We start from the raw sequence: 12,692 nt of genomic DNA, 5'->3' as shown, positions 1-12,692 counted from the left end.
CGAAAATATTTCGCTACTTTTCGTACAATCAGTCTTACAGATACATAGACAAGCTTCAAAGCTTTGCAAATGGATATAACCATACTTTTCATAGCACTATCGACATGTCACCTCTAGAAGTGAAAAAGGAAAATGAAGAAGCTATAAGCTTATCGACATATTTTTCAAGACCGCATTCTTGAAAGTTAAAGAAACACTACCACTTCAGGTTTAAACTTGGAGGTGGAGATAGACTTATATATTTGAGAAATATTTTTTCTCGGGAATATGACAAAAAATGGAAGGGTGAATATATTCACGATATTCGGACGATTCTGGAGAAGCATGACATCGTTATATCGCATCAAAGATTACCATGGAGAATTAATTACTGCAAATCAGATCAATAATGCATTACCATAAACATAACATGTTATAAACTATCATTTATAAATGGTTAGGAACAAATATGCAGTAAGAGAGGAAACGTGTTGTGGTCGTCCTGAAAGCCTTTTGAACTGTCAATCACTTTAAAACATTTTTCATAACATTTTCAATCAAATCAACACTAATGACTAGTCCACAATTAGCGTAAGTTTTTATGTTTATATAAAAATAATTGTTGCGATTACAAATGTAATTAGAACATACCAAATTTGTACCGTATTTCACATGTTTCATTTATAAGAACACACAGAGAACAGTTCAACGTTAATCGTTGATAAAACATACTAAAACAGCCCATCTCAAGAATAGTGTATTAATTCAGTTTGAGACGTCATAAAGAAATGCTTCATTGCGTTGATTTGTAATTAGTAGCTTGTTATTTTTTCGATCGAAGAAAAGAGACTGTGGTTTTATAAGAACATCTTTTTCTGACAGCAACACTCTGTGTTTGTTTCCATCCGGTGGAATCACGACGACATTGTTAGATGCAAATCCTGATACGTAAACACGTCCGTAATTGTCCACTGTTATACCTCGTGCGCTTGTGAGAAATGTTTTCTGCTCTAATTTCCATTTCAATGTCCCTTTAAGATCACAGCATGTTACTGAATCATCATTACATATAAAATAAAGTTGTTCTGACCATATTGCAATGTTGCTATAGCGAGCCAAGGAAACTTTTACTAACTGGGTATCAGAGTCGTCATCTAAACTTACAACACATAATCCTCTTTTATATCCATTATAGAACAATTCTCCATCTTTATGAACTATTCCATAAATCTCTGATTCAACTTCAATCGATTTCTCTGTGTTTCTACTCTTCATATTAATAACCATAACACACTTGGGGATCATCCCAGTTGTTACGACAAGTTTTTGACTTTCCTCGATAAAGTATATATGCGATATACGGAATTCTGAATTCAATGTAAAATCTAATGACCCGTCGGTTTTCAGTACGTGGATTTGTTGACGAGTACTGCAGGGAAAAATCATTCTGCCATCAGGAAGTAAGGAGCAATCTGTGATATCTTGTCCGTGTGTTTTCACCGTCTGTTTTAAAGTAAGTTTGATATCATTAATGGTAGGAACATGTGTAGTAGGCACTTTTATCTGTGCTTGTTTGTTCTTTCTGTTGGTTAATATTGTATCTACTGACCTGGTATCTAATATTATGGTGCCCATCTTCTTGGTTTGGACAGGGAAGATGTCCAAAGCATTTTCGTTTTTCCAAGAAATAAATGCATGGTTCATTTTCTTTTCTTTTATCAACGATTCCAGAAATCGTTGGTTGATCGTGACATCGCGTTGGATGTGTTTTATAGCCAAAAACGACTGGAGGTCAGATGCATGTTGTTTTACTTTATCTAAAGTAGTTTGACATTCGATAATTTCTCTTTCTTTCTCTTTGATTAATGTTATTAAGTTTGTGATGCTTTCGTTTTCCTTTTCCTCAACGTCATACAACTCTTTAATCAATTTTTCTTGTAGCCTATTCAGATGATTGTCAATCAGGCTTCGTGTCTGCTGAACTTCTTTTTCGATTTTTGTCCTGTTCTCAGTTAGACTTTTAATGTTTTCTTGTCTATCTATTCTTATTCTCTGCAAATTTTCTGAAAGTTCTTTCAACACGTGTTCCATCTCTAAAAATGCACTTGAAGATTTTACATTCTTAATGACATCCTCTATCGCGTTTAAATCTTTGCAATCGTTATGTGTTTCAATAACGCATCGTCTACAACATGGAATATCATGTTTCTTACAAAATATTTGGTATTTTTCATCATGTTTTGAACATGTTTGAGTAATTTCCAATAAATTGGAAGGAAGCTTCTGGTACTCCGAGATTTGAACGATACTATGGTTTCTCGACCCTTTTGAAGCTGTATGGTGCACTTTACATTTTTCACAAAGTCCTTCGTCACATTCCGAACACCAGACCACTGATGGTGTGTTAATGTTCTGATAGTTGCATACTCCACAAACAGTATATTTACTCGACATGCTGCAAAAAAGAATAATTCAAAAGTAAAAAAATTGTCATTGAAAATCTCCTTTTATTTTTGAAAGAAAAGATCCGGCTTCAACTATTTCTAATAGTGAGTTAAAAAATACAATTAGTAAGTATGAAAATACACGTAAACACAGTAAATTTGACATAATAAATCTAACATTGATCATTTACATGGAACCCAAGTGCCATGTTACAAATATGATTACTTATGATACAAGTAAACCTTTGTTAGTTTTTATCACGGGATTAGATTGAAGACGGATCAAAGGTCAACAAAAGTACATTTTAAAGCAAGGTTAAAGGGCATACCAAAAGCATTTGCCTAGGTATAGAAATATGCCCATCCCTTTACTACTCCCGTTCAATAAGTAGCATCCTCTCTAATGATGAAAGCCCAATTGGCTGTCCAGTGTTTACTAGCACGAACACCACATCTTCCTATATCTAATTAGTTTATAAATACACTGACAACTTCAGGTCAATGATGGCGCTAAGTCCGATGACTCGTGAAAGGCGAATTGTATGCCTGTAGCACGTCATTGAACCCTTGCAAAAACTCTCTAAAGGGACTATGGGTGGCCTGCAGCTGTTTATACATCATTAAAGCTGTCACTTTAATTCCCTTTCCAAACTATCATCCAAAGGTCTTTCAAATTCCTGCTCTTGCTAAGGAATGCATTTATCTATTGAAATTATTTGGCCTTCCACGTTAACATTAAAAAGCGTGAAATAAATAATAAAGCAACACAATACTCAAATATACAATTAATTTATTAATATATTCATGACTTGAATTATTTTAATTTTGCATCTTTACCTTTTGAAGGAGTAAAGAATTTCGTATTTTGGGTAAAAATGGATAGGAGATGTTCAGTCAGTGTTATACAATGTATTTTTAATTGTCAATGATTTTATATATGCAGTAACATTTTCAAGGTGGCCATATTTTTCTCAACTCAAAATACATGTAACATTGGTGGTGTTAACAAGTTGGATTTTTATTTGAAATAAGATAAAAAAAGAAAAGAAAAGAAAACAAGAATGTGTCCAAAGTGCACGGATGCCCCACTCGCACTATCCTTTACCATGTTCCAAGGACCGTGAAATTGGGTAATAATCTAATTTGGCATTAAAATTAGAAAGATTATACTATAGGGAACATATGTACTAAGTTTCAAGTTGATTGGACTTCAATTTCATCAAAAACTACCTTGACCAAAAACTTTAACCTGAAACTCCCACTTTCATTTTCTGTGTTCAGTGGACGGTAAAATTGGGGTCAAAAGTCTAATTTGGCTTAAAATTAGAAAGATCATATCATAAGCGACAAGTGTACTAAGTTTCAAGTTGATTGGACTTCAGCTTCATCAAAAGCTACCTTGACCAAAAACTTTAACCTGAAACTCCCACATTCATTTTCTATGTTCTGTGGACCGTAAAATTGGGGTCAAAAGTCTAATTTGGCTTTAAAATTAGAAAGATCATGTCATAAGCAACAAGTGTACTAAGTTTCAAGTTGATTGGACTTCAGCTTCATCAAAAACAACCTTGACCAAAAACTTTAACCTGAAACTCCCACTTTCATTTTCTATGTTCAGTGGACCGTGAAATTGGGGTCAAAAGTCTAATTTGGCTTTAAAATTAAAAAGATCATATCATAAGCAACACGTGTACTAGGTTTCAAGTTGATTGGACTTCGACTTCATCGAAAACTACCTTGACCAAAAACTTTAACCTGAACGGACGCACAGACGGACGGACGGACGGACGAACGGAGGCACAGACCAGAAAACATAATGCCCCTCTACTATCGTAGGTGGGTCGTAGGTGGGCATAAAAAAGGAGAACGAAAATGATTTTGTCAATGCTAAATGTTCGTGGTTTTGTTTTTGTTATTCATTTGTTCTATTTATTTACATACCAAATGTTAGAATATTTTAACCTTATATGGGAGGCGGAGACGAAAGTAGATTTTAAAGTAATTCATTTTATTGACGACTTAATTGCGTTGAACATGAAAATTAAAACATATAATAATTGATCCAATGTGCTAGAAAGAAATCAACTACTCATCAAGCATGTCATTGTTAGCAAGGAATTGTATATTTAATATATACAATTCCTTGTTGTTAGGGATAAAATCGTTACTTCTTTGACTGAGTATTTGAAATATGCCATGACTACTCCGGTTAAAGTATTAACTTCCCTTCTTATGAGGAAAGTCCACATGGTCGTGCAGTGATTACTAAAGTATTTATAAATACATTGGCAACTGAAGGCGCTATATTTGATGACGCGTATAAAGAGACTGCCAAGCTCGCTGCAAGCTATTGAACCCTTTCGAAAACTCTCTGTAGAACGGTAGGTGGTCTGTTACAACACTTAATCTGTAACTTGTTTTTAATCTTTACCTTGTATATTTTTTGAAGGAAAGAAATTCGTATTTTGGTAAAAAGCGGTAGCAGATACAAAGTGTTCAATCAGTGTTTATACAGAGTATTAATAATTGTCAACATACTTAGTCTAGTCTATACTCAAAATAGTATTGGTGATGTTAACAATTTCGAATTTTCAACTCAAATAAGATCAAGGAGAACGAGAATTATTTGGTCAATGCTACATGTTTGTGGTTTTACTTTTGTAATTTATTTGTGCTATTTTTTTTACATGCCTAAAGTTTGAATATTTTAACCTTATATGCTAGGCGAAAACGAAAGTAAACTTTAAAGTCAATGATTTTATTGACTTCGATTAAATATGAAAATTAAAACTTATTATAATTGCTTTAATATGCTAGAAACAAATCAAGTACTTGCATGTTATTGTAAGTGTTCAAAACGTTGCTTTACCTGAGATCCAGAAAATGTCTATCGCCTGATCTAATGTAAGTATTTGCACACGTGATCAGTACGTACTTTCTGATAAGTATTAAAACGCGGTTAAATTCAAGATCTGTGTTTAATGATTATGTCCTGGAATTTCTGACAAGACGTGCAATGGATTCATATTATATAGACGTTACGCGCGATGTTCGTATCGTTTACGTTTTTTGTATGTTTCGTTGTTAAAACTGCGCTGCAGGTGCAGGAAAAAACGTATTTTAATGAAAACAAAGATATCAATGTGATGGATATAAATGTCCTTGTTCATTTATCTCCATTAAAATGATTTAAAACGCATTAGTTCGAGTTGATAATCATTTCATTCTGGATTTTGGAGAAATAATGGGCTGTCCCGGGTAACATTTGCTGATGAAAACTGAAGTATATACCCTCTTTTCGACCTTTTTTTACCGATTTTTATTGTTATTTTTTGTTTGCCGCGTATTGCCATGAAATGACAACACATTATGATGTATTAGTTTGATGGTTAATGTCGTCTTATTCTGTTACACCAGGCAAATCTTCAAAATATCAGTGTGTCCCATCTCCATTTTCGAAAATACTTAAACGAAAACAAATAAAAAATACGGATAACTGATGTTATTATGTGAGAAAATGATTTGGCTAGTATAATGTTGTTTTTCTATAATTAATTAATTTCAAAGACAAAATCTATCAAACACAAAAACAAAAAAGATTCTTAATCTTTAAATTTGGTGAATACAATGTCACACGTTATTTTTTTTGCAAAAACGTTGCGTACAGTCGTAATTAAAGTAAACTATGTTTAGTTTTGCACTTGGTTGTCGACAATGAAAATCTAATATAGACATGTTATTTGTCTAGTCTTTTCAAAAAATCTATATTGTTCTCCACAGCATTCGTACTTTCCAAAAACAGAATGTTTAAAAAATGGTGAAAAAGATGTCCCACGCATAAAATTTCTTACGGCGGCAACCTGACGTCGTTTCGAAAAGTCAAAACAACAAAAAAGGCGGCAACAGAAAAACACAAAGAAAACTTATTCGATTGTCGGTGCATGCATTGTTCAACTTCATATATAGAGAGAGACCTTTTGAACTACGATTTGATTTATCTATTTGTTACTGATTTTTCGGATGATTCTTTTTGTTATTCCGTGAAATTTATAAGTGTTGCCCTCAACCCGGAACAGATTGTATGTGTTATTTTTACTCGAAACTTTTAAATTAAGTGCAGAGCTTTCAAAGTTTTAAAACGAGTAAAACTTTGGTGCGTAATTGTACGAGCATTTCTTTTATGCATTTTAATCTTATAGCGCTAAACAGGCGTCTTTAAAATTTACGGACGATGAGTTAAATGTTTTGGATGATGTTCTAGACTACATGTATCTTTGGAACGGTACTAATATATTACTGTGAAATTTAAGAAAAAACTTACGGTTGTCAGAAAAAGCACTAAACCGAGTGAAGTGTTTAATTACTTTGGAGAACTTTTAGACAATTCACCAGACATCATTTCCGTGCATATTGGCAAAATGCACAACTTGAATGTTTGAAAGAAAACTTATTATCTAATAAGTGTATTAAAATGGATGACTGTTCCGAAAAGTATACAGTTGCAAAGAAAAGTTTGAACTTCAACAAACTTATTTTCAGCACACCGAGGTACCTATACATGTGTCCGTAATTTATCGACAAGCAATGCTGGAGGTAGACGGAGTGGAAAGTTTTCCAGATATTTCGTGTATGATCACTTAACATTTCTTTGTTATAAGCCCGGATGAGAAAAATGACCAATTGTTTACACAAAAAGTTCAAATCCTAGTCAAGGAGTATTAAGATTCGATGATGTAAAAGTATTCATGAGATAACTGACGGTTGCCCGGTTCAGTATATATAAGTCACGAAATTGTTTTCAAACACGGATATGAAATTATTTCGAAACTTCGTGAAAGGGACCTCAGGACGCAGGCAGGGGCTTTTTAAAGAATCAAGTAGACATGGTAGGATGTCGGGAGTATAGATCGTGACACAATATCTTTCAAATCATTCCTGGTATTAGAAGTCAACACCAGGCGTTTTCTTCTTTGAAGATGCTCATTTGACAGTTTTGTACCTGTCATGCTATTCTTGTGAAAATGCTTTGATTGGTACTTACAAAGACTACATAAATAATTTCATTTCAAGTTTAAGGGGACCATATCGATAGTTGTCGAGAACAACTTATTCCGCCATTCGGGTCCCGCACAAGAGACAAAAAAAAACCAACAACACAGAAATTAATATTTATTGGTCAACGTATGGCCTTCAATAACGAGCAAAGCCCATACCGCATAGTTAGCTTTAAAAGACCCCGCAATGACAATGTACAACAATTCAAACGGGAAAGCTAACATCCATATTTAGAATGAACGAAAAACAAATAGACATAAACAAATGAAAACCACTGAATTACAGGCTCCTAACTTGGGACAGGCAAATGCATACATAATGTGGTAGGGTTAAAGATGCTAGCGGGATACCAACCCTCCCCCTAACCAGACAGGTACACGGCTAACTTAAGTTATTCTAGAAATATTTTTGTAGCGTCTAAAACATGAAAAACGTTATATTTTACCGATAACGTCTGTTACGCCTATAGGTATGAACATCGCGCGTAACGTCATACAATTTCTCATATGTAAATAGATAATGTAACATAATTGGTTTAAATTATACATGTACTATGTATAATTGAATTTGATATTGATGTTTTGAGATTGAAGAATTGAACTTGAAGAGTCTACGAAAGTACTTTTATTGATATTGTCTAGTTGTTTGTTTCAGGCGGAAATAAATTGTTATTTGGGAAGAAAAAAAAATTTCTGTATCAGTTTGTCTTTTTATGGGGAAATTCATTTGTTGTTCTGATTGCAACTTTTCTATGACATATAATGTATAACCTAATTAATCCTGATTCCTTTCTTCAAATATTAGAGAGACTACGCCATTCAAGGCTGATCTGCCATTTCTGTATTTAGTGGTTACAAACGAAAACAGGGAGCTATCATTTAAACTCTACCAATGCTGTCTTTGTTTTTTTGTAAGCACACTCTAGTGATCATCTTTCAAGGAACTTAATCAGACGCATGATTTTTTTATTAGTTGTTAGATGCTTTGCACTAGCTCTCAATTAACTGCGAGTACTCTTAGATCTGTACCTAGTGTCTTTTTGTGGTGAGAATATATAAGTACCCGTCTACGTCCACTTGTATTTTTGTACAAAAATTAGGCTGGTAGTTTTCTCGTTTAAATTATTTTGCATTGTCATTTCGGGGCCTTTATAGCTGACTATGCGATATGGGCTTTGCTAATTGTTGAAGGTCGTATGGTGATCTATAGTTGTTAATTTCTGTGTTATTTTAGTCTCTTATGTAGAGTTGTCTCATTGACAATCATACCATATCTTCTTTTTTATAGTATTGAATTGTTTACATGAAAACTTTTTATAACATGATAACATAACCAGTTGTACACTCTTATTCATAACTGTTAATGAATAAAACTGCAATAAGAGGGGATAGGTTAGACTCGCATCATTGTTTACTTTTTGAGATCCTGAGTTCGTCTCTGTTGGAGTAATAATAACCTGACTTAAAACACTAATGCCTATTTTATTTAACATTTTCAATCATATTAACACGTATGGCTAGTCCTTTCTTTGAATCTTAATTAACGTATATTTTTTATGTTTAATACAACAACAAAAATGACTGTAGCGATTACAAATGCAGTTGTTTCGTAATAAATCGATCTGTATAGTATTTTAGATTCTCACAAAAAGTACGTGTTTTCATAACAAAAACATTTATCACAGCTAAGATCATCCCAGGGATAGTGTATCTATTCAATTTGAAATGTCATAAAGAAATGCGTAATTGCATGTATTCGCAACAAGTAACTTGTTATTTATTCGATCGAAGAACAAAGACTGTGGTTTATTAATACCATTTTGTTGTGACAGCAACACTCTATGTTTGCTTCCATCTGGTGAAATTACAATGACATTACTCGTCCAATAGCCTGATACGTAAACACGTCCGTTATTGTCCACTGTTATACCTCGTGGAACTGTAAATGTTTTCAACTTAAATTTCCATTTAATTCCTCCTTGTAGATTACTGCATGTTACTGAATCATCTTCGCCTATAAAATATAGTTGATCTGACCATGTTGCAATGCTGCTACATGTAGACAATGCAACGTCAACTAACTGTGTTAAAGAGTCGTCATTTAAATTTACAAAACATAATCCAGCTCTTTCTCCATTATAAAATAATTTCCCTTCTTTGTTAATTATCCCAAAAGTCCTTGTTCCAACTCCAATAGATTTCTCAGATTTTCTACTTTTCATGTCGATTATCTCAATGCGTTGGTTGTTTTCCCCAGTTGTTACGACAAGTTTTTGACTTTTTTCGATAAAGTGGATATGAGATGTTGTGGATCCTGTCTCAAGTGTAAAATCTGAAGTCCCGCTTGATTTGAGCACGTGAATTTTGTTACTTCTATAGCAGGAAAAAATCATTCTGCCACCAGGTAATAAGCAACAACTTTTGATATCCTGTCCAATTGTGTTCACGGTTTGTCTTAAAGTAAGTTTTATATCATCAATGGTAGAAACAGGTGTAGTAGGCATCATCATCTGCGCTTGTTTGTTCTTTTTGTTTGTTAGTGTTGCATCACCTGCCCTGGTATTTAGTATTATGGTCCCCATCTTTTTAGTTTGGACAGGTAAGATCTTCAAGGCAGTTTCGTTTTTCCAGGTAATGGAAACATTGTTCATTTTGGTTTCTTTAATCAAGGATTCCAAAAAGTTTTCGTTGTTTCTGACATCTTTCTGGATGTGTTTCATTGCAAGAAACGTCTGGAGGTCTGATGCATGTTGTTTTATTGTATATAAAGTACTTTTGCATTCGGTAATCTTTCTTTCACTTTCTTGAATGGATGATATTATGTTTTTAATTTTTGTGCTTTCCTTTTTCTCAACGTCATACAACTCTTTTATCAAAATTTCCTGTAGCCTATCAAGGTGATTGTTAATCAGGCTTCGTGTCTGCTGAACTTCCTTTTCTATTTGTATTCTGTTCTCCCTTATACTTGTAATGTTTTCTTGTCTATCTTTTATTATATTCTGCAAATTTTCTGAAAGTTCTTTCAGCACTTGTTCCATCTCTGAAAATGCACTTGAAGATTTTACATTCTTTATGACATCCTCTATCGCGTTTAAATCTTTGCAATCGTTATGTGTTTCAACAACGCATCGTCTACAATATGGAATATCATGTTTCTTACAGAATATTTGGAATTTTTCATCATGTTTTGAACATGTTTGAGTGATTTCCAATATATTGGAAGGAAGCCTCTGGTACTCCGAGATTTGAACGATACTATGGTTTCTGGTCGCCTTTGACGCTGCATGATGCACTTTACATTCTTCACAAAGTCCTTCGTCGCATTCTGAACACCAGACAACTGATTGTGTGTTAATGTTCTGATAATCACATACTCCACATACAGTATATTTACTCGACATGCTACAAAAAAGACATTTTAAAAGAATAAAATTGCTTTTAACAAAAATCTGTCTTATGTAAGACAAATCCTTAGATATGTTTTTCATTCACCAGTTGTTACCTTAAATAGGTAAATGCAAATAAAGGTTCTATGAAATCTTGCTGTCGCAAGTCATGTAAGCATAATTATGCTTGGCACACAATGTGCGTGCAAACATATTTTTTCCCATGTAGTTGATATTTTTTTCTGTTAGGTTGCAAATTTGGATGTAATACTGTCGACTAAAATATATTGTTGCGTTTTTTAATTATCATTTAAAATCACCCTTTTTTCTTAAACACAAGTTTCTGTTCCACTGTCACGGTAATTTTAAAAATACAGGTAATTAATAAGTATCATCAGTTAATTTGACAAGATAAATCTAACATTGATATTTCACATAGAATTGTGCCATTTCAAGTGTCATGCAACAAATATTGTTACTTATGAAACAAGTAAAAATTTCTTCGTATTATCACGGAATTAAACTGAGGATTAAGGGTCTTAGATCAACAAAAGTACAATTAGAAGCAAGATCAAAAGGCATACTAAAAGGGTTTGACTATGCATGAAAACATGATTATTCCATGGCCTCTCCCGGTCAAGTAATAACTATCCAATGTTTAAATATTTTAACATTATATGCGAAGCGAAAACGAAAGTAGAATAAAAAGTCATTGTTTTTATTGACTTTCATTTTATATGAAAAATTAAAACGCATTATAATTAATTGCATATGCTAGAAACTCATCAAGCATGTGTTAGTGTTCAAAGCATTGCAGTCATATACACAGCCTTCGGTTATGAATATATGCTCATCGCAAATAGATATAGGAAGATGTGGTGTGAGTGCCAATGAGACAACTCTCCATCCAAATAACAATTTAAAAAAGTAAACCATTATAAGTCAATGTACGGCCTTCAACACAGAGCCTTGGCTCACAACGAACAACAAGTTATAAAGGGCCTCAAAATTACTAGTGTAAAACCATTCAAACAGGAAAACCAACGGTCAAATCAATATAAAAAACCATGGCTTTCATATAAAAAGCCATCGAAAAGGTATTGAAATATGCTCATCCCATGACACCTCCCTTTCAAGCAATACATTCTTGCTTATGATGAAAGTCCACTTGGTTATGAAGTGATTACTAGAGCATGCACAGTGTTTATAAATACAATGGCAGCTGAAGGTACAACATCCGATGACGGGTATAACATGTATAAGGAAACTGTCAAGCTCTCGGCATATGTTATTGGACCCTTTCGAAAACTCCCCGAAGAACTATATGTGTTCTGTTAAAACACTTAATCTGTTTATTATTAGTCTTTACCTTGTATATGTTTCGAAGGAAGACATTCGTATTTTGGTACCGTAAAAAGCGGTAGAAGATACAAAGTGTTTACTCAGTGTAATACAAAGTACTTATAATTGTATCAATATCAGTCTATAATGTATTTGTATACATAGAATTGGCTCATGACTTGTTACATGAATCTTTATTTCATTTATATGTTGTTTTAATATTATAATTGTCTGTATTTGGATCACGCCTCTATTGTGCTCTTTCCAATAAAATATTGAATTGAATTGAATATAATTGTCAGCTGAGCATACCTGCCTGTGCTCAAAATATTATTGATGATGTTAACAATTTCGAATTTTCATTTAAAATAAGAGAAGAACAAGAATTATTTGGTCAATGCTAAATGTTTGTGGTTTTGCTTTTGTTATTTATTTGTGCTTTTTTTTTTTTTACATACCTAATGTTTGAATATTTTAACCTTATATGC

General features: G+C 33.3%; 2 protein-coding genes across 2 annotated transcripts; both read right to left on the bottom strand.

Annotated features, from left to right (window-relative positions):
• Positions 1-744: 744 nt before the first annotated feature.
• LOC134727796 (uncharacterized) lies at positions 745-2,433 on the bottom strand. Its single transcript, XM_063592186.1, has one exon. It carries the CDS (start codon positions 2,431-2,433, stop codon positions 745-747), a length of 1,689 nt encoding a protein of 562 aa, XP_063448256.1.
• Positions 2,434-9,000: 6,567 nt separating this feature from the next.
• On the bottom strand, positions 9,001-10,878 carry LOC134682001 (uncharacterized). Its single transcript, XM_063541608.1, has one exon. The coding sequence runs from the start codon at positions 10,876-10,878 to the stop codon at positions 9,193-9,195; it is 1,686 nt and encodes a 561-aa protein (XP_063397678.1). The 3' UTR covers positions 9,001-9,192.
• Positions 10,879-12,692: the final 1,814 nt, after the last annotated feature.

Source organism: Mytilus trossulus, chromosome 8, assembly GCF_036588685.1.
Source record: "Mytilus trossulus isolate FHL-02 chromosome 8, PNRI_Mtr1.1.1.hap1, whole genome shotgun sequence".
Classification (NCBI taxonomy): domain Eukaryota; kingdom Metazoa; phylum Mollusca; class Bivalvia; order Mytilida; family Mytilidae; genus Mytilus; species Mytilus trossulus.
Note: the sequence above shows the minus strand (reverse complement) of the source record. Positions and strands in the feature narration are given on the sequence as shown.

Coding starts and splice junctions, on each gene's coding strand:
- LOC134727796 (XM_063592186.1), bottom strand. CDS start 2,433: ATGTCGAGTAAATATACTGTTTGTGGAGTATGCAACTATCAGAACATT.
- LOC134682001 (XM_063541608.1), bottom strand. CDS start 10,878: ATGTCGAGTAAATATACTGTATGTGGAGTATGTGATTATCAGAACATT.